Source organism: Lonchura striata, chromosome 5, assembly GCF_046129695.1.
Source record: "Lonchura striata isolate bLonStr1 chromosome 5, bLonStr1.mat, whole genome shotgun sequence".
Taxonomy (NCBI): domain Eukaryota; kingdom Metazoa; phylum Chordata; class Aves; order Passeriformes; family Estrildidae; genus Lonchura; species Lonchura striata.
The window spans coordinates 59,012,770-59,034,585 of NC_134607.1; the positions used below are offsets into that span (position 1 = coordinate 59,012,770).

At 44.6% G+C, this 21,816-nt stretch overlaps 2 protein-coding genes across 2 annotated transcripts in view; both read left to right on the plus strand.

Moving 5' to 3' along the window:
* LAMB4 (laminin subunit beta 4) overlaps positions 1 to 8,633 on the plus strand; it is a 40,111-nt gene extending 31,478 nt beyond the window's left edge. Inside the window, exons 28-34 of the mRNA XM_077783139.1 lie at positions 597 to 800; positions 2,334 to 2,478; positions 4,260 to 4,464; positions 5,067 to 5,205; positions 5,431 to 5,607; positions 6,584 to 6,737; positions 8,092 to 8,633. Of these exons, the coding sequence (XP_077639265.1) occupies positions 597 to 800; positions 2,334 to 2,478; positions 4,260 to 4,464; positions 5,067 to 5,205; positions 5,431 to 5,607; positions 6,584 to 6,737; positions 8,092 to 8,231 (1,164 nt within the window). The 3' untranslated portion in view covers positions 8,232 to 8,633. The remainder of the gene's footprint in view (positions 1 to 596; positions 801 to 2,333; positions 2,479 to 4,259; positions 4,465 to 5,066; positions 5,206 to 5,430; positions 5,608 to 6,583; positions 6,738 to 8,091) is intronic.
* A 4,132-nt stretch (positions 8,634 to 12,765) lies between these two features.
* Positions 12,766 to 21,816, plus strand: part of LAMB1 (laminin subunit beta 1) — a 41,215-nt gene continuing 32,164 nt past the window's right edge. Inside the window, exons 1-7 of the mRNA XM_021539120.2 lie at positions 12,766 to 12,931; positions 13,114 to 13,283; positions 15,518 to 15,653; positions 17,557 to 17,630; positions 19,458 to 19,646; positions 19,744 to 19,807; positions 21,296 to 21,498. Of these exons, the coding sequence (XP_021394795.1) occupies positions 12,895 to 12,931; positions 13,114 to 13,283; positions 15,518 to 15,653; positions 17,557 to 17,630; positions 19,458 to 19,646; positions 19,744 to 19,807; positions 21,296 to 21,498 (873 nt within the window). The 5' untranslated portion in view covers positions 12,766 to 12,894. The remainder of the gene's footprint in view (positions 12,932 to 13,113; positions 13,284 to 15,517; positions 15,654 to 17,556; positions 17,631 to 19,457; positions 19,647 to 19,743; positions 19,808 to 21,295; positions 21,499 to 21,816) is intronic.

The following is a 21,816-nucleotide window of genomic DNA, read 5'->3' on the forward strand; positions in this document are numbered from 1 at the left end:
TGAAGGCAAACCTCCATGAGTAAGTTAAACTAACCAGAGTGACTTTATCCTGGAGTGGATGGGGACATATCCTTTGTGTTACCTCTGGGAAGGAAGGTGATTTCTATTCTTCTGCAGGGCAGCAGTAAATACCTGACAGTGCCAATTCATGACAGATCTGAAAGAAATCATCCACGTAAAACTACAGATTCCATATCTGTGTCAAAATACATGGAGGACTAGAGATGGCACCTTGTTCTGTTAGAGGTTACCTGGATCCTTTAGAAGAAGCCATTGACCCATGGGCTGGATATAGCTAGGGAATGTTTTCAGCCCTTTTGCTGAAGAAGAGTGAAGCAAGGGTCTTAGTGCAACACATGGAGCCTAACAAATGGCTCCTGTGAGGATGCTCAGAGCTATGGGCTGCTGTTGCATCCTTCAAACTAGGGGAGAGGGACCTGTAACTGGCAGTGATACCCAACTTTACAAATACCAGATGCTTTACAAATATCCTATCCTATATTCAATGTTCAGATGATGTCAAACACCTTCCTTCCCTCAGGAGTGTGTCTCAGGCCCTCAGAGGAGTCCTGACATAAGCATCTTCCCTATTGCAGATCTGTGGTGTTCCAGGAGACCAGCCATGTGTCACAGCAGCCTGTGGGGGAGCTTTGTGCCAGGACAGTCATGGACTAAGGAAGTGTGGTGGCCCAGACTGCACTGGAGCTCTTCCTTTCTCCTCTGAGGCCTTCAGGAAAGCTGAGGAGACTGCTGTGTTGCTAAATAACTTGACTACTCAGCTACAGGAACCTGGGAATCAGGTGCTGTATATCAAACCTACATTTGTTCAGTGAAATGGATGGAGGATGAGAGATTTGGGAGGTCACAAATCTACAAAAACTCACCTGCTCTTTGGACAAAGAGCAGTGACATAGTAATGGACTCTGTCCCAGCATCATAGACCTATCATGATTCAGTACCAGGTTCCAGCCCCGCCAAGAGATTGTCTTTATCTAGATCTTCTTCCTCACAGCTGCTAAGACTTCAAAAGTCATGGTGCCCTGTGTCTATGTTTCAGGCTAGAATTGTCTAATTTTTTACTGGGAAAGATTCAAAAGGCACCATTTGTCAGTAGCCTGACATGCTTATTGCAATGGGATTACTGCTGTGCATGGCGTTAAGCTCTATTTATACAACTTTATACTACTCTTGTGTTTGCCAATAAATTACTTTTTAAAATAATTTCAAGATGAAGCTTTTCAGCCCCCAGTAATGTTCAGGAGGGCATCAATTAGTTGACTATAGTGCACAGTAGCAGTGAAAAATAATTCAAGCGAAGTGTGGCCAATGCAACACATGCCAAGGGAACAAAAGACAAATCCCAAAGCACCAGTGAGGAGATTGCTCTTATTAACAGTCAGATATGATGCCTGTTACAGTTATAGGCAAAGCACAAGTTCCAGCAGAAATTACATTCAGCTGTGGCTTTGTCCTGTCCCTGCAGGATGCCTGGGCATCCATTTCCTCTTCTTAAAATGCACTCGACGCTGCATCCCGGCCAGCCGGCTTGGAAATGTGCAATTGGGGCCCCAGGACGCGGAGAGGCGGCAGCCGAAGGCGTCCCCCGAGCCGGGAGCGCCAGCCGGGCTGCCGGGACATCGCCTCTGGTGCGCGCAAGCCTCAGGCACCTCCGTGATAATATCAGTGAACTATTTGGAGACATTTCAGAAATAAAAACATCAGCATTTTTCTCGTTGCATTGGAAAAGACCAAATCCCTTCCCTCAGTAGACCACAGATGTACCTGGGCCATTCTTGAAGGCAAAGCCCTTACCAAAGTAAAATACTGTTGGAATTTAGTAATTAATCTAAAGTTCTCATTTAAATTATCAAGAATACTAATTCAGTGGTAAAATGTAACTTTTAAAGACAAGCCTTGAACTCTGCCTTACTTGTGTCCTCTTTAACTGTTTTTTTAACAGCAAGTCCAATATGAAATGACAAATGAAATTATATTTTCTCTAATCAGATCTGAATCTGATCCCTGACAAGCTACAGTATTACAATAACTGTCAGTACTCTTTTTTTTTAGAAACAGAAGGGGGCTGTGGTTTAGCAGTGGTTGCAGAGAGAAAATAAAATGCTTGATTTAGGCTTTTTCTGAGGCCAGATGAAGACCAGGATGTAGCAGCTTCTGGAGTTCCCCAAAGAGGTCTCCTACTACTTTTCAAAGCCACATCAAGTGATTCCAGATGAGGCTTGGATCAAAATTACTTTTGTGTCAGAGCCCAACTTGCCAAGCAGTGACAGATAACCTCCAGAAAATGGCACTGCTGTTTCTAATAATATTTCCAGGTTAAAAGCATTAGAAAAATGGCAGAAGACAGCAAACTGAAAGGCTCACGATTTAATGGACAACTGGTGACAGCTATGAATCAAATTGAAGCTGATGGAGAGACCACTAAGGAGTTCATCCAAAAAGTGAAAAACTTCTTGTTAGGTAAATATGCAATGTTCTTTTTGACTAGTTTTTCATAAATATATTCCAGTGTAATACAGCCTAATGGACAGCCAGAAGATGATCTAGCTGTGTATGCATGAAATTTCTCATCTACATCCTGAGCTGTGCAAATTATTTCAATCCCTTTTTTCTAGTGCTTCTTTCTCCCAGGTGATAGTACTTTGTATCAATTTTACAATATATCTGTGACATTCCGATTATCATCTTTTATTACTGTGTTTAATTTCAAGTAACTCTCTCTGTTCCTAGTTTATCTGAGTAAAGGACTACTAAAATAATTTCATACAATATATAATGGCCAGGAATGTCCAATGCATCCTCAAATTGTTATTCCACCCCCTTCTTCCAGGCCCATAAATAGAGGCTCCTGGTAGGGAGCGTGGGAATTAGGACACATCCCACTCCATCGTCTCCATAAAGCTGAAACGCAAGGAATCAAAGGATTCTGGTAGAACTTCACAGCTCTCATAAAAAAAATAACAAAACAACCGTATATACCCTAAAAACTTTCCACTCTTGGGATTGCAGGAAAATGCTGTAGGAAACAGATCCAAAATTTTTTTACTAGATGTACACGAAAGGGTTCAAATGTGGCAGGATCTTCTTTAATCTCATGAATTTCTGTGGATTATAGTAATTCATACCTCTATGTCCAAATGGGAGCAAGGGTAGAAGACAGAGGACTTATTTTGTTCAGAAAAATTTACATTATTTTATTGAATTGGAAGATTTAGGTTCATTTAATTTCTTATGAGTCTCAGATTTTTTATCGATAGCCACTGATAATTCCATCTTTCCCTCTTCTTTATGTTTCTTAGTAGATACACAGCGTTTATTAACAATTATAAAAAATTTTTTCCAAATCTTTGTTTGGTTAATTGAAGTTTAAGAACATGAACAGCTGAGAAGCATGCAGTTATATTAAATATGCTGTACTCAACATTGATTTGAATGGTGATTCTGGATGAATATATTTCTACAGAAAATAGGTCTTAGAAATACACTACTGTTTGCACACAATGTCTTCTATTTAATTCTTGCTGACTTATTATGGAGATTAACACAACCCATTTAATATATCTCAAGTGCTTTATCATACAAGGTCTTGTCTAAAAATGTAAGTGAGCAGAAGACAAAACTGATGATGTGACTTCTCAAGGCTTGACTACTCTGTGTGTGCCTCTGCCTCTTAGCAAAGAGCTAGGACAGGCTCATTTGTAATGGGAATTGTCAAAACATGGGGTTTTTTTCTATTGTAAATTCCCATTCTATGCAAGTCTGACCCAAGTTCCTTCTGCAGCTTAGCTTTCTCATTAACTAGCAAAGGAACCACTTTCTCAATATTGTGGCAACTTCAGGGAAGGGATTACACCCACTGGCCAGCTTGGAAATCTCCATTCACACCCCAGCCTCACCAGCACCTCTTTGATCTGTGGGCCAAGGGAGAAATGGGCTCTGACACATCTAGCTGTGCTGGGCACTGATTTAAAGCCCTCCACGGGCTCTGTCCTACATCAGAATTTTAATAACTCAGTTCAAAGTGGGTTCAAATCCTCATTTCAGCCAGTTCTGACAACACTAACAGCAGTATCTGGAAGCATAATATTAAATTACAAAATGTTGGAGATAATTCTCTTACCCCCTTGCTGTGCCTGTCAGTTTTATTCTCCCACATAACTCAAAGGGTAGGCAGCCATAATGACCATTTACTGGGAGGAAGGAGCTACTTCAGGATACTCTCAGCTCCATTTCTGTTGCAGATGAGAGTGCACCTCCAGAAGACATTGAGAAGGTGGCAAATTATGTTCTGCAAATAAACCTTCCCCTGACTCCACAAGAGCTCACAGGCATGTTTGGCAAACTCCAAAGCATTTTGAACCACTGTGAGAAGTACAAACTAGATAATAAGAGAAACACAAAAAGGGAGGATGCTCAGACACTGCTGGTGGAGGCACAAGAAGCTGAGTAAGTAGAGTATTTTCATACTGCCAGCTCCAGCTGGGGTGACACTGTGCACAGTAGGACTGCTCCATACCCCTGGCAGTATCCCAGTAACACTGGAAGGGGAGTTCAGATGGAGATTTCACCTTGCCTTTTCCACAGGGTCTCTCCAGCAGGAAGGAGCCATTACCACTTGGCTGCAGGAGCCAACATGCTGAAAGGAAGCAGCTCCTGACAGCTCTTGGTTTCTCTGCCTGCCAAATCAGAGAGGCCAAAGCAGCCAGTTAGTTCCACCTTGGACCTGGTAGAACATTACATCTGGCTCACTAGGTGGTTTGAATAAGGGTGAGAAAGACCCAACAAGAGAAAAAAACATGTTCACCCATGAGTCTTCCCTACTAGCTGTGCACCACCAGGCAGCCAGCAGCATCCACCTCACCCTGAGTACAGCAACTCAGGTGCCCCCCCACAAAGTCCTTTTCTGAGGTTTTGCTTTACCAATTTAGCACATTTTTAATGTTTGTTGTTGGACTTGAGGAAACATTCCTGTATGCCATTCCTGAAACTTGTTCTTGCTTTGCTTACCACACCACGATACTACATACACTTCCTTTTTTCCATTTTAGCAAAGCAGCTAAAGCTCTTCTACCAGTGGATGAAATTAATAATAAACTAAAAAATATTGTGAAGTCCCAAGGACACTCCAAAAACACCATCATAAAGTTAAATGAAGAGATACAAGGCATTAGAACACAAATCTCTCAGGTATCTTGCTGCAAATATTTTAATTTATTTGTTAGATTTATTAGAAAGAGATACTTCATTCTGAAGTTTCCTTAAGATAAACAAAACCAGAATGTGGCACAGATATGACACCAATTCCATACTGCTTAAGTGTCTCTTAATCCATGGCCAGTCCCTCATTACCACGTGCCACAAGCTGGATGGATGTTGCATAAGAAATCACAGCCTTCAATTGCTCTGTTTTAGGCTGAGAACCAAGTGAACAAGACAAACGATAAACTAAATGACTTGGCAGTTAAACAGACTGAGATGGAAGATGAAAGTGCCACATGGCAGGCAAAAACGCTGATGAACAAGAATCAAGCTACAAAGGCAAGAGCAGAGGCAGAAGCAGCTCACAAGCAAGCCCAGAAAACTGATAATGTAAGCCCTTCTGTCATGTGTTAAGGGAAAAAAACTTCCTCCATGTTTAATAGTATTTTTGCTTCAGAAGCATTGCTGTCATCAAAACTTAGTATTTTCCTCATGCCATGCAGTGTAAAATGCCACTGTTAAGAAGAATTTGTGTTTTATTTTAAGGTTTCTGGCATACACTTCTGTTTGCTTGAATGACAGAAAACATACACATTTCTCTGGCTACTTCATGACATTCTTTTCTTGCACTGTGTATAAGACTTGTAGTCACCATGGGCACTAATAAACACAACAGAACAAATCACAAAACCAGATATTAAAATATCTGAGTGATGGAAGCACCCCGACAATTCATCCTGCGTTGTTCTCCTTCAGAGAAAATTGCTGTGGGAGTTACTTGGGGTTTTTGATTGGTTCAGTGCTTTCCAGTAGTTCAGTTTTTTGAAACTGCAGCCAGAAATTTGCTAAAATGGCAAGAACCAAGTACCCTCAGCACAAGTTTGGAACATGGCCATACTTTCAAGTTACAAGAACCGTAGGCAAAAGCTAAACTGCAGCCTCAACAGCAACCTAGATCAGCAGGGAACAGATTAGCCAGTGAATGTTTCTGCAATTGAAAATGTAAAAAACCCAATGCTGCTACAGATAATTCATTAAATTTTAATTAAGCCTCATGGTAAAATGAAATTTACAGAAAAGCCCTATCAACAGAAGAAAAACCACCATAAACTTAAATATTTTCTTTATTTCCTTGCCCCTCCTTCTCCTTTAGATTACTCCACTGGCAGTTTGTTTTAATTGATGTCTATCATGTTTTGCAAAATATTTTTCAATGTCTACAAATTAAGGATGTATTTTTTAATATTTAAGAGAATGAGAAACAAACTTTGGTTCAAAGAGGATGTTAAAAAAAGTATTAAAACTTCCTTCTGTACACCAGATTAATTATGAAATGCTCTTTAAAAGTAATGGCATTTTGTTACAGGAATTTACTGATGTTAAAAGAAAGTTCACCATTCTTCAAGAAAAGCTAAAAACCCAAGGACCTCCAAAAGTAACACTAGAAAAAGTGAAGCAGTTGAAAGAAGAAGCAGAAAAACTGGCTGAAGAAACTGAAAAGAAGATAAAAAGAATAACAGGTGAAGTTCTCACTTCCACAGAGTGGTAAGAACTCTGTAGTCATAGCTGAAGACCTTGCCCACAGACACTAACACACTAAGTTCATCCAAAATTAGGTTTAAAACAATTTACCTGGTGAAAAATGCTGCCTGAAGCTACTAATTTTAAAAGTAACTGAATTGATTTGGCTTATGTACTTTTTCTGATTTAAATCCACTGCTGTAAGCAAAGGTTAAGAACTGTCCACACAGGGACTTGCAGAGATTTTCTTCCATTTAAAAACAGGGCAAGTGCAAAACCTGTGTAACACCTGCCTGCAGACTTGGCTGGAGGCCCTGAATTATGCCTTTGCTTTGGGCACTTGGACCTACGATCCTTCCTCTACGCTCTGTCCTTCCCCACATCACCCAGGGGAGGCCGTGTGTGACAGAGCTCTAGGGCAGCTGTTTTCCATCGGTCCACACTTGTTCCCCTTCAGGCATTGTCTCTGAGCAATGGCAGGACAAACCAGCTACAACTACCAGCTTGTGGAGACCGAAGCTGGCCTGCCCTGAATCTGTGGGGCCGTGCCTGTCCAGCAGAGGGGTCACGGGCACTGGAGACCGTGGCTGCTGTGGCTGTACTGGCACCGCTGTGCACACAGGCTCAGAGGGTTACCAAAAAGGAAGAGCACACCTCATGTCCCTGCACACAGGAAACCCAATTCTCCTTGTAGTTAAGGTCTGAGCATTCCCACTGGGAACCCTTAGGCCAAGGGCCCTCCCAGGCTCAGTATCAGAAAATACCATGTCACATCAGCAAAACTGAAGCAGAAACTCTATCCCAGGAAAAAGCTCTTCAGGACAGGATCCAAATAAATATTCTGAGCACCTTCCTTGAGGAAAGGTGTTAAGATGCTCCAAGTCACTCCAAATCCCTGGACAATAAGGGTATTAGAAATAGGCAGTGAATCCTGTGGGTTTAACTCAACACCAATATGTTTACATTGGTGTAGCTTCATGGGAACCATCAGAAAACAGTTACACAAGTGAGGGAAACCTAAGCCCATCACATCCAAGTTGTCTAGGCTTTACACACATCAGGGGACACACTGTTCCTCCAAGTTTCCACTTAAACCACATCCTTTAAGAGCTCCATGTCCTGTCCCATCCTAGCTGATGGGCAAAAGCACATGCTGAGATATTAATTTCTTCAAGGTTGTCATGCTCCTCTTGCTATCCAGAAGCCAGACTTTTCCCTCCAGTTGCATATGTAACATTCCCCATTTAAAATGGGCTTATTGCCTCTAAAGTTCATGGGAAAAAAATGCTGCTAATCCCTGGATTTCACTTACACAACAAATGTGAACATCATTGCATGTCTCTGCTCTTCCAGATTTGGAGAAGAAGCTTCAGGAACTGAATCAAACCAAACAAGATAAGGCAGATCAACTGAGACAACTAGAGGAACAAGTGATAGCCATTAAAAATGAAATTATGGAGCAGGAAAGCAAGTATGCAACATGCAAGAGTTAGGGTCTGAACAGACCATCAGGTAAAAGGAAGCTGAAATCACCATGATTACCACATCCTGAGAATCCTGGCACAGGCCACTCTCCTCTGGAAATATATCTGAAGTGGCCTAGTGAATAATACAATTTTATCTTTTTCTCTTTTTCTTCTTTTGCCCAGTTGAGTTTATATGGAAATAGGAAATTCTTTGTAATAAACCATCTGATTTAGTAATCAGGTGTAGTCTTTGAGGGAGCTGTACAATATACTCCTGTGCAAAGCTTCTTGTGCTGGGAGGGTTGGAAATGCAAAAGGAGGATTGCTCAGAGAGCTGCTGGTAGCTGTCTCTGTAAAGACAGACTCCCAACACATGGTGTCTTCTGCCAACCCCTAAAAACCGTGGCTGTGCCATGGCCCTGCAAGGGACTGCACGGACGCAGCTGGGGCGATGCAGATGCAGCCCTGCAGGCTCCTGCAGCCAGCAGCACAGCCAGCAGCACACCCAGGCACTGTCCCTGCTCCAGCCGCATCTCTGCACTGAGGCAGAGCAGGGCTGTCTCGCCAGGAGCCCTGACCGTGCGAGGGTCCCGCCGTGCTCCCGGGAAATGCGGCGGCAGCAGCTGCTGCAGCGCCGGGCGGCAGAGCCGCTTCCCCGGTGCCCGCTGGATGGCAGTGCTCAGATGCTGAACGCCGAGAGCAACTTCAACATCTTTTCTCCGGCTACGGCGCTCCTGCAGTGCCCGTTTTTCTTATGCTTATAAGGGGTTCACAGTTTTCATTATTGTAACCAGCAACTGGAGAATAACTCCAGCTCTTCGGTTTAAGCTGCGAGCCTAAAGGGCTAGGAATGTTGAAAAACAGTTTCTCCAGCTCTTCTCCCACAATGCAGCACTTCACAGAAGTCAGGGCTCACTCAGCAATTTCTTTTAGCCATCAGGAACACATGAATTGGCCTAAATTTTAGGCTGTAATTAATTTTTAATACATTAATAAAGAAGGAATCTGTGTTTATGCAACTGATATAGACATGCCAGAGTTTGACTGAAGTGAGCTATGCCTCAGTTTCAAACTCCCACCCTTAGTATACAAACTCCTGCAGGTCGCAGAGCAGACTAATTATGGGTCTTCCTCAGTCAAAAGCAGTCGTGTAATTCCTGGCCGGACTGTCCCACAGCGAGGGACTTCATAGCACGGTGCTGCTTCAGAGCTTGGATGCAGCCCAGACCACATCTGTAAAACTCAGGAATGCCCTGCGGGAACACAGGGCTCTTAACACTTACCCATGCCAGCAACACCCGTGAAACAATCCTTATCGATCCAACGGAGATAAACATTGCATAGTTATCACCCTATGTTTACAAGAGCTTTAGTAGCATTGGTATGTGCTGGGGGCTTGGGTGGGAATTGCTGGCATATGAGATTTCAGAGATACTCTAACTCAAACCAGCTGTGCTCCAGGGCAATGAGCAACATGCATTACACTGTAACACATTCAATTGTGAAAATAATGGAATCAAATTATAATTTTGATATAATCCAACAAAGCCACCTGAACGCAAGAATGCATGGAATTTGTGGGTTAGCTTCTGAATTTTAGCACTTCAGAAAAAGTGGGGTGTGAGTCTTCTTTCTAAGTTACTAGGCTGTAATCAGATGATTGTATTTAGGCTGACTCTGGCATAATGAAATCAAACATCTCTATTTTACTCCGAGCACATACCAAGCTGCTCACATGCAGGTCTCTAGGTAATGAAGGATTTCCTGCAGGCTTCAATGCAACTCTGCTGTACTGCAGCTGGAAGAGGCAAACTGAAGCTCTTTGACAGAAATTCCCAATTGCATATAAACCAAAATTATTTTGTATGTATGAAAATAAGCTTTAAAAATCTGAATTCACAAGCAAAAAGTTGAAAAAGAACTTCCTCCTAAAATCCACTGTTGACTATGAGAATTGCTGTATGACTTTCCACAAGCTGCATTGATAAGAAATCTGTAAACACAAGGCAGTCAAACAGGCCTGGAGAGGAGATGTATCCATGGGGGGAAACAGAAATCACTGAAAGGAAAGCGGAAGCAGGAAGAAGAAATTCAGCACAAAGTCTAACCTCCGCTCCCTGCCTCCAAGCATGCTCAGACACACAAAGAAAGCGGCCACAGAATTCCAAATCCATTTTGTGACAGCTTCAGAAGTTTACAACTGTGCAGCATTTCCCACTGGACATGACACAAAAACTTTCAAAGTATTTTTTCAAAGTTAATTTGTGGGGAAAATGCTGCCTCTAGATAAAAAAATACCTATTTGTAGTTCCCCCTGGACCTTCTCCTTGAGGGCAGAAGTGGCTTCAGAAAACTGTTTCTTGAAAAATAACTGAAATAAATTTCCTGCTGTAGAGCATTTTTACTTTAATGGCATTAATCAAAATGCAAGCAACACAACCAAACTGACATATAATCAAAGATATATTTAATCAAAATCATATCATCAGCTCTGTCTACCAGGCATTCGACCACTACAGTGTTTTAAGAACATGGGTGATCAAGTGGGTCCCACTGGGGTCAAATTCTGAAATTTTGTTTTTTGAGACTTCCAACCATGCACAAAAATGGACACTCCAGGGCAGCAAAGGTGGTTCACCAACCACAAGGAGAGGGCACAACACGAAACTGAATTTTTATCATTTGAAGAATCAAATTAAAATACTCCCACTCACTGTTTGTCATGAGCACTGCAGAGAGGGAGGGACACAAGTCCCCTGTTCCTAATTACTCACACACTGAGTGTGGTGGTTTCCCTTACCTCTGAAAAAATACCACGGTTAGGGGTGATGGTGGCAACCCCAGGCTGGGGCTGAAGCTCCAGCTCAATCCCTGATGTCGCATGGCAGGGTCACCCCCAGGCTGGAACAAAGTGTGTTTTCATGCTTTCTATGCCAAGGCACAAAGGAGCCTATAGGGGAGGATAGGACTTCTACAAGGCTATGAAAACAAAAAAAAAAACAAAAGAAGAAAACTTCAATCAAAGTTGGGAAAAACAGAAAATGTCCAGTGGCAATGAAACAGTTGCACATGGGGTGATGCTGCTGCCCATCTGCCATGGGCCAGAGGAGGCTCTACCAGCAGCAAAGTAAAACATTTTCTGTTAGTGGGGGAACAAAAATGTTTGGTGTACTGAAACTTAAAAAATATAACAGGGCTATGAAACAGAATTTGTTTTGTGAATTTAGAAAGCCACATTGCAGAAGAAGTTTAGAATATTACAATTCCTGCCCTGTCAGTTTAGAATGATTTAATTTTATGGATCTCTTTAATGAAACAGCTCCACAAGTTCTTTAATTCAGAGTCTTGGGTTATGTTTCAAACCTGGTGTTTAACCTTTAGGGCAAGTCACTTGGTATCTCTCTGTTTCTGCTTATCCATCTGTAAAATGAGAATGAACATATTTACCTACCTCGGCAGGGTTTGCTGGGCCAGACAGACCATAGTGTGTTTTCATTCTGGCACTGCAAATAGTGAGGGCAAAGTGTTCTTGGGGGACGCTGGTACCTGGTAAAGATTTACACAAGTACACGTGTTACACATGCACAAGCAAAACCTGGGTATATAAACTCAAGACATTTGTCCCAGCCACAGCCATCCTTCATACAGACTCCTAGGCATTATTTAACACTAAACATGTTTCCCGGGTGCTGAGGAAACTCTGCTACCAGCCAATGAAGCCCTCATGTTCCCCAGCAGAGGCCAGGGCACTGATGTGAGAGGCTGGGGTGGAGGGGCAGCTCCAGCACAGTCATTCATTCCCTGCAGCTGCCCCAGTGCTCCCAGTGAATGCCACACAGCCTGGCAGTGGCTTTGCTGGCCTTGCTGGGCCTCTGTCTGGGCCAGAACTGACCAGGTATGGCAGCCACCATCCCCAGGAACGGCACTCCTGAGCCACATGTGCTGGCATCACAGCACCAGGCAGAGCGGGGCTACCAAACCTTGTGTGTAACAGTTGCCAACTCCCTGCTTCTTTGCTGGGATTTGGACCTTACCACACAAGTATGCACCACTGTCCGTCCATCCATCCATCCATCCATCCATCCATCCATCCATCCATCCATCCATCCTTTCCTTGCAGGGGCCCGGCTTCATCCACGTACCGGCAAAAGGCAGGATTAGGTCAATAATCCCATTCCTTCTTTGCTTCTCCACTGACAGGGGCAGGGAGGGGGGGCACCGGACTGGTAATTTCCCCCCCGCCATCTGCCACCCCCTTCGATTATCGCACCCTACCCAGAGCCCGCTCCCGACGCTGGAAAGGGCACAGCCTGCGGGCCGGGGGGCTGGAGTCCCCGGTGCCCCGCTCGGGGCTCCCTGGCTACAGCGGGACAGGACCTCTCCTTGCCTCCCACCCCGACCGAGCTGCCTTTCCTCGACGGCTGCGCTCCCTGCCCCGGCTAAGGGCACGGCTGCCCCAGGGCGGGGGGCCGGGCGGGAGGGGCTCGGCTCAGCCCCGCGGATGCGGAGGGGCGGAGGAGGAGGAGGGGGAGGAGGAGGGCCGGGGGGCGCCCGGCGGCGCGGGGCCGCAGTCGGGAACGCGGCGCCTGCGTGGAGCGGCCGGAGCCGCGGCTTTCGGCGGCGCGTGGAGCAGCAGCCGCGTCCCGTCCCGTCCCATCGTGTCCCGTCCCGTCCCGTCCTGCCGCCTGCCATGGGCCGCCTCCCGCTGTACCTCTGCTGCTGCCTCGGTAACTCCCGCTCCGCTCCGGCCGCCGTCGGGGCACGGCGGGCTGGGCGCGCCTCTGCAGCGCCCGCCGGGGCGGCTCGGGGCGCCCAGCCCGGCCGCGCTCCCGCTTCCCTCTCTCACCTCTGTCCCCCTCTGTCCCCCTCTGTCCCCCTCTGTCCCCCTCTCTCCTCCGCGGCCGCGCAGCGCTGTGGCCCGCGGCGGCACAGGAGCCCGAGTACAGCTATGGCTGCGCCGAGGGCAGCTGCTACCCCGCCACCGGCGACCTGCTCATCGGCCGCGCCGCCCGCCTCTCCGCCTCCTCCACCTGCGGCCTCCGCCAGCCCGAGCCCTACTGCATCGTCAGCCACCTCCAGGTGAGCGCCGGGCGCGGGGGCAGCGCTGCCGGCGCTGGGGCGGGCAGCGCCCGTGCGCGCCCGCGGGCAGCGCCCGGCCGGGGCGGCGGGACAAGCCACCGCCCGCGGGTGGGATGCGCGGGCAGCGCTGCCCGCGGGGCAGCACCGTGCCCCGTGCGGGACCCCGCGCCCTGGGTCCAGGGAATCCCCCGCGGCTTTCGGCTCCGACCCGCCTTTCCTGATCGAGCCAATAAAGAAGAATGTGCCGCAGTTTAGTTCAATTAATGCTTTATTCCCCGGCTCGCTCGGAGCCGTCTAGACAGCTTCCTAAAGGAGAGCGGGCTATAGGGCCCGGCAATGTTTTGTCCACAGACCGTAATGTAATTATATGTGTATGGTCCCGGAGTGAAAGGATGAGAATGAGGTTGTCTCAGCACATCTGGTGAGCTCTTGCTTTTTAAAGCCAGAAGTAACTCACCAAACTTAAAATCTTTGAGAGAGAAGGGATGGTGGAGAAGTATACCAGTTATACGTGGAACTCTGTTGAACTGAAAGTAAAGGGATAATCTCGGGACCAATTACTGTGGAGACAATAGGGCCGGATTCTGGCACTTGGAAGGAAAACCACAGGAAGCAGGAGAGGCTGTAGCACTTGACTCATTTGTGCCCTGAAGTTACCAAATCTCCCTTCATCCTTCCCCCACCTTTAGTTTTACCGTATATGATCTGTCTAATAGAGTTAATACTTTATTTGACGTGGGATTTAGCTTTACTGAACATTTTCAGTGTATGTTGGGATTGACTTTAACAACGTAAGCATCTCTGGTAGAACAAAATAACAAAGGTGCTTTGTTACATTTTCTTGTCTCAAAAAATGTTGAAGTGCCATTGTAAAAAGCATGACTTCAGAAGTTCTCATGTGCCCATATTCCTGATCTCCCAGCCACAGTTCAGCATTTGGATGTCTCTGGTTATTGTGAACCACAGTGTGTGGTATTGAAGAAATCGTGGAATTTGCCAGTATCCTCTTAGTAACATGGGGCATGGCCGCACTGAATGCTTGGCAGAATTAGGTCTTCTAGGATTCAGTTTTGGTCAGAGAAGGAGCAAGTTGCAGCATGAAGTGCGGGGGGAGAGAAGCCTGGAGCAGACAGTAGGGAGCGTCTTCCCTGTGACCCTGCCCTTGCCATTCATTTTGCTGGAGGAGTGTTCGAGGACTCATGGAAGGTGAAGCCCTGAGCTTGGGAGGAGCCACTGAAGCCAGAGCTGGTGAAATGGAAAGCCTGTGTGGTGCAGACCTGACAGCCGTCACGTTCTTGGCTGATAAAAAATAGCATTTGTCTCCATAAATGTGCTGGAGGAATGACGCCTGTGTAGCTTTCGGCAGGGATGAGTTGTTGGTGTGCTGGGGCTCCTTCACTGCCATCCAATGAACTCTGCTCCCTCATCTGCCCCTTCCGATGGTCTGGGCAGGAACCCTCCCTTCTGGTTCAGTTTGTACCCTACCTTGCAATCAGACAGTGGTGGTTTTAGGCAGAAGGACAATGCAAAAATAGCACTGTTTGTAGTAATAGCCATGATAGGGTTTTGTCCCCTGGTGAAGAAGCTTCCCCAAGCAGCACGTCCCAGACTTGTTCCGAGCTGGTTTTGCTTGGGCAGACCTTGTAATGTGTGCAAATGGACCTTATGTACACAGTTTGGGGTTGCAATACCAGCTGAAGACACGGGGTTTGGGTAGGCGTTTGACAGGCTGAATACAGAGAAAAGGGCTAAATCACAGAGGGCCCCTTGATGTGCACTGAGCCTCATGGGAGATATCGCTAATGCAGGCAACTTGCATCTCCAAGACAGCTTCCAAAAGCCACAATTATTTCACACAAGTTGTTAAGATGCAGTTTTGCACGTGTGCATTTTTACAGAAGCAATTCAGCAATTTTCTGTAGATGTTGCCACTGGTTTTGAGTTCTGCTGGAGAATACGTGCACTGGAAGAGATTTCCTGAAACTGCAATTTTCATTGAAAACATGCTTCCCCTAAAAATGAGGTTTATGGAATTCCGGGCATATTTTCCATTTGGCAATTTGCATTAATTCATAGGGGTAAAAGCATTTAGCATTTCAACAAAAAAAAATCTTTGATGATTCCTGCAGGCAAAATGAGTGGAATGTGATATGGTTGGAAAATACTCTTATCTGCAGGAAGCAACTATTGCCCCATGGATAAAATCAGTAATGCTGATTATCGTGTTGTTCCAGGAGGACAAAAAATGTTTCATATGTGATTCGGAGGATCCCTTCCACGATACTCTCAATCCCGACAGTCACCGCATTGAAAATGTCGTCACCACATTCGCTCCAAATCGCCTGAAGCTCTGGTGGCAGTCGGAAAATGGTATGCGGCTTGTCCGGAGCAATTTCCGGGGCTGGGAGCTGTTTTCCCTCCTTTTGTTTAAGGGTACCTGTGGGTTTGTTCTTATCTCTGGCCTGGTGATTACTGGCCGGTGAAGGATCATGCTGTGTGAGGAGCCATGAGTAAAACTGGCTGCTTTTGTGTGCCCTGGAGCGCTCCTTAATCTGCAACAAAACCCCTCGAGTCCTCCAGGAGTGCTGGAAACAGCCGTACAAGCACTGCAAAAATCCTTTCCTAAAGAGAAGAGTTTCCCACACTGGCCTCAGATCTCCCTCATATTTGGGAAGCAAGAGCAGAGCAGCCTTCCAGGAGTAAATATCCCAGGGCTTCCCCACGCCAAGGGCTGGAGGCTGTGGAAGGAGGGGGTTTGGGCGCAGAGCTGGCTCTTGCCCTGCCTGCAGATCTCCAATTTCCTTTTCCTACCCCAGGACAGTAAAGCCAGGGATATTTCTTACCCTACAAGCTGCCTTCTCCCTCCTGAGCTCCCTGAATTTCTGTAGCATTTGCCAAACAGTAAAATGAACTGCAGAAACAAGCCAGCTCGTTAAAAACAAAAATTGCATATTAGTTTGGTAGGGTTTTTGTTTTTTCTTTTAATACTTCCTCTGCCTGTATTACTTTTCTGGTTATGCTTTTGGCATGCCTTCATACACAAAGGCAGTGAGGGTTTCTCAAACAGCAGTCTTGAAATCTTTAAGCCAGCTAGACAGGGTGGGACTTCTGCAAATGTATTGGCAGTAGTTGCCTTATTGTATATGAAAACAAAAAAGAGGTAATATTTGTAACAGTTTTGCAGCCTGTTAAAGAAAGATTTTTACTAAATCCTTTCTAACCATTTAGATCAACTGCTTGCCACCAGCAGTTCTCTTCCAGCATTCCAGATAATTCATGTTTTTTGCAACAGGCTTGGCAGCATTCACACAGAAAAGTTTCTTAGCTCATAAGGTCATGAAAATGTCCTTCAACAATAAAAAACAAATGATTCTTTCTGTCCAATTCATGTTTTCAGGCATACAGCATAAGGGACTATTGCTGCATGCTTCACAGAAGGTTACAGCTGGTCAAAAATTTAAGTGCCTTATTGTTTTATTATTTTCATTTCTTACCCTTTCTCCTCTCTGTAAATCTTGATTTTATTTTTTATTTCTAACTACAGTATAATTAGTATCCAGCTGTTTTGAGAGCTCTTTTCACAAGGCAGAATAATATTTCTAGCTGTTTTTCTTCCTTTCTGCGTAGAGTCCTTGACCACAGGTTTGGTTACAGCAGTTTGGAAGACCTTTCTCCTCTCACCATTTTCTTAACCCTCGAGGCTGCAAAGCAGGGCTGTGATAGTTGCTTTAGGAGTGTCTCAAAACCAGGTTATAAAGGAGCTGTTCTCTGGACAGGAAAGTTCAGAGTGAGTGAAACATGGTAGGGAATGCCCCCCTCCCCCCCAGACATCAGTGAGACTGGGGGTATTAGGGCTGCAGAAACTTTTGCTGCTGCTGCTGCCAGAGAGGCTGGGGTGTGGGAGAACAGCGTGCAGCCACCACACAGATCTGGGCTCAGCATCCCCAGCTGGACTGGGGACTTTGGTGCCAGGACCCAGCTTGTGGTGGTCCCATCCACACCTCTGTCCCAAAGAGCACTGCAGGCTCACACTCTGGGTGTAGCGTGTCTGGCGCTGATCAGGAATCCCATGTGAGATACTCTGCAGCAGGTTCTTGGTGTCTCCCCTTCTACCTCAGGCATGCATTAAACCATCATATTCCTTCTCCAAACAGAGCCATGTGGTAAAGAAAATAGTCTCATGCTAGCAGAGTGAAGAGCTTTGGCAAAATTTAGATGTAGAGACTGGCAGGTGTCCTTGTTTGCTAACACCTTCTTTTCTCTGCCCCTGCAGGTTTGGAAAATGTGACTATCCAGCTGGACCTGGAGGCTGAGTTTCATTTCACTCATCTCATTATGACCTTCAAGGTAAGGAAGCCCCAAACCCTAAAACATGAGGAAATGAGAGGTCTCATAGTATTTCACATCTATTTGATATTTGGGATCTGGGCTTTGTCTGAGCTGCTTGGCCTGAATTTTTCAGAGCTGCCAGCTGTTAACCAGTGCTGAAGTCATGCAGAAAGGCTGAGTTCTGATTTGTCTTTGAACTTCAGTGAAGCTACAGAAGGAGTCATACTGAAGCTGGGTTTTGTGTTGGTGTGTCTCTGGTGGTTGTATTCCAGAAGATTGTTAGCTAAGTCATATAGTAGCAAGGGTTTTTTTCCTGAAAAAAGTTGGCCAGTTTTCCTTTGGCAAATGGAAAGGTCTTCAGGAAGAAGGAACATCTGTACACAAAGTGTCTTTGTTTTTTCACAAACAGATGTCTTGGAATGGTAGCTTATGTCCTGTACATTCTAAATGCTCTTCCCATGTGGACAAATTAATCTCTTTATTTTTACGCATCAGCTTTCTAGGACAGCTGGTTCCTCTTTCCTGTGGCAGCAAATAGGGTTTTTCCCCCTGTGCCTTAAGGTGGTGGTTGAAGTGGAAGGTGGTAATTTCTGCTGAAGCCAGCAGCAAGGGACCCCCAAAAGACCCCTGACACTGCAGCCATTGTATTCCAGGGCTGGGGCTCGGTCTGCTGTCTGGAGGAAGACTGCAAGGGAAAGATAGTTTTAATGATGTGTTGTGGGCTTTGTGTGGTAGACAGTTGAGCTGCCTTACTTCTGGGTTGCTAAATTTTTTTGCTGGGTGAGATACTAGTTTCTAAGTTGAGTGATATTTTCAGCCAGGAAGCAGAAAGAAAATTTCTTTCCAGGTGTGACTGAAATACTTTTGTGCTTGGCACTGGGAGGTCCTCCTCTGAATACATAAGGAAGAGATTGTTGGCATTTCTTGGTAGGTACAAGCTAGGGTTAAATAAATATCTGGTTTTTGAAAGGCAGCACAAAAATAAAAACATGATTTTATTTGGGTCAGAGGGAATTAAAAATCTTTTCAAAACTTCATTAGTTTGTTGTTCTAGAGTTGAATACATGTAGGTAAGAAGGACACTGGTTTGTGTGAAGCAAATGCAGCCTGCCAGAGTCTGGGCAAGGCCAGCTGGAGGAGGTCAGTGGGGACTGGGGTGTCAAATGCAGCACGAGTGGATGAAGCTGAACCTCTCAATCTCCATAAAGAAGGTTTTCTTAAGGCAGCACAGAGGACAGCTGGCACTGAACGTCAGAGATGCTGCAAAAGGTCAGGTGGCCAGACAAAGAGAGGAAATGCTGGGGCTTCTCTGAGCATCAGAGGTACCTGCTCAGCAGGAACTTCTGGGCATCAGAGCTGGATGGGAAGCACTGCAGTGGCCTCCTGCTCCCTACAGTAGGAGAGGAGGCCCATTAGGTCCTTTGTAAAAGATCAGGTGAAGAGGTACAGCAAGGAAGAAGGCTCTTCTGCTTTCCACAAACTGTGGGAAAAAAATCTTTTTGTCTGTGTAAAGCCCTACTTTAACCCCCACTTTTCAGAAAGGGTTTGGAATCAAAAAATCTTAAAAGTTTTCTTGTTTAAGTGTGTTTAAGCACTTGGCCACTGGGTGCTATCTTTTGAAGACGGTTAGTATATGATTTGATGAGTGTTATTTCATCTATCTGCCTCTGAGAAGAAAGTGGGATATCATCAGAAAAGTATTTCCAATATTTCCACATATTGGAAATAGTCGATGCAGGGAGAGAGATTAAAATCCAGACATGTGGACTGCTCACACTAATAAAACTTAATATAAATGCAAATAATAATTAACCAAATGAAATCTTTTGTTTTTCTTACTGTTAGACATTTCGTCCTGCTGCAATGTTGATTGAAAGATCATCTGACTTTGGGCAGACTTGGCACGTTTACAGGTATTTTGCTTATGACTGTGAGAGCTCATTTCCTGGGATTTCAACTGGACCCATGAAGAAAGTGGATGATATAATCTGTGATTCCCGATACTCTGACATTGAACCTTCAACAGAGGGAGAGGTCAGAGACAATTTTTCTAATATGTTTATTGTGTATATAAATTCAGAGTCTCTTTTTTTTTGAAGCTGAATCTTTTGTTGTTTGATTTTTCCTCCAGGTAATATATCGTGTTCTAGATCCTGCTTTTCGAATTGAAGATCCATACAGTCCAAGGATTCAGAGTATGTATGCAGTTATCTTTCAGGCTGATTTGAGAGCATTTCAGCACTTACTTGCTTACAAAAGCCAGTAATCCACTAACAAAGTCATGCATTAGCCCTGACAGCAGTTTTGAAGTCATATGAATACATTTGTGTATGGCTCCTTTTCCTGACTCAGACAGTGATGTGCTGGGAAATAAAGATCAGTGTTGTGAACTCAAGGGATTGCTCTTGCACACTTCTTTGGATTTGGTCCTTTCCTTAATTGATCAGGAATTTATTTTCATTTAAAACTCCCTTTCTCCAAAATACATTAGTTGCCAAGAGAAACCTTGGAATGTGACCCTCTAATTGAACAGTATTCAGAAAACAAATGAAGAGAGCTACAAAGGTACTTACTTCATTGTGCATTTCCAGAAAAAATCAATGGGGTCATGTTTTGTTTTTCAGAACAAAGTCGTGACTTTGGTCATAAACTACAACTTAGTTGTGCTGTAGTGTTCGTGCAATCCAATGTTAATGGTCATGGCAATCCATGAATGCAGAGGTAGAGACATCTGTTGCTCAGAGAGATCTGTTCTCTGGCTTAAAGATAAACCTTGTGGGGCATTTGGCCTGAGGGAACTGCAGTGCTTGGCCTTAACCTGACCTCTGATTTAATATGCATTCTCAGGTTGGGTTCATGTCCCTCAGTGTAAAGCTACCTTGAGCAAAAGGAAATATGTGAAGTAGAGGAGTGTCTGCTCGTTGCTATGAGTTTAATGTTGTTTTTTTTTTTTCTTTACTCAACATTTTAATGGAGAAACTGCTTTCATGGGCTTGAAGTGCTTTGTCAAGTTCAAGGCTCTAAGAAATTCCATAGGATTCACAATATCAAAGTAGACATGTGGTTCACAATATCAAAGTAGACATGTGGATGGTATTAATTACTGCAATATTGTATTCCCTTGAATTATCCGTCAAGAAATTCTTTGTATGTGGTCAGTGATGGGGTGTTACTTCTTACCACAAAATGTGACTAATTACATTTGCTAGGAAAGTTGGACATGTACAAAAGAATTATTTGTCTTTGCTTCCAGCTAAGACTTTTTCCAAAAGTCTCATAACTCTAATGGCTCCTGGTCCACTTGGCAGCAGTTTCTTCATATCAAGTCCTTACCCATCCTATATTTTAAAACCCCAAAGAAACAGTGTCTTTTAGATAGTGCTTTTCTCCTTGCCTTTAATGTTTGTGTATGTGCCCGTGCATGTCTGTAATAAAATAGACCATTATTTTAAATTTTGTTTAAACTTACTACACAGTTATCAACTTGTAGTAAAATAATGTAATTTCTTTTTTTTTTTAATTTGGGGAGTGATGTGTAGATGCTGAAATTAAGTCTGATCTAATTTGCCCATAGGAAGCATGCTTAGGAAGTCACACCTGGCTTCCTCCCATTCAAAATATTATCTGGTAAATAATTCCAAAACAGGCTTGCTGGTTAGGTATTTTGTGTGTGTCCCCTGCAGACCTATTAAAGATTACAAATCTGAGAGTCAAATTCGTCAAGCTGCACACGCTGGGAGATAACCTCTTGGACTCCAGGATGGAGATCCGAGAGAAGTACTACTATGCCATCTACGACATGGTGGTTCGTGGGAACTGCTTCTGCTACGGACACGCCAGTGAGTGTGCACCGGTGGAGGGCTTGGATGAGGAGGTGGAAGGAATGGTAAATATTCACACTTTCCTGCATAAAACTCTTCTTGTCTGTGCCCCTTTAAGTGATTTGAACAAAATTGTAAAGATGACGCTCTGTCCCTCACCTCTGCACTCTTGATTTTCAAACAACAAAACTGTTACAATTATTCCTCCTTGGCAAACACGTCTGTCATTATTGGTATTAATCAAACACATATCTCAGATTAGGTGATAATTGTTTTAAAACTCCTTTTTTGATTATGTTATAAAGCTGATGAAATTGAAAGGTAGGAATGAAGAAAGGGAGAGTAACCTTATTAGGTCAGAGACCAATGTATAAGTTGACTTA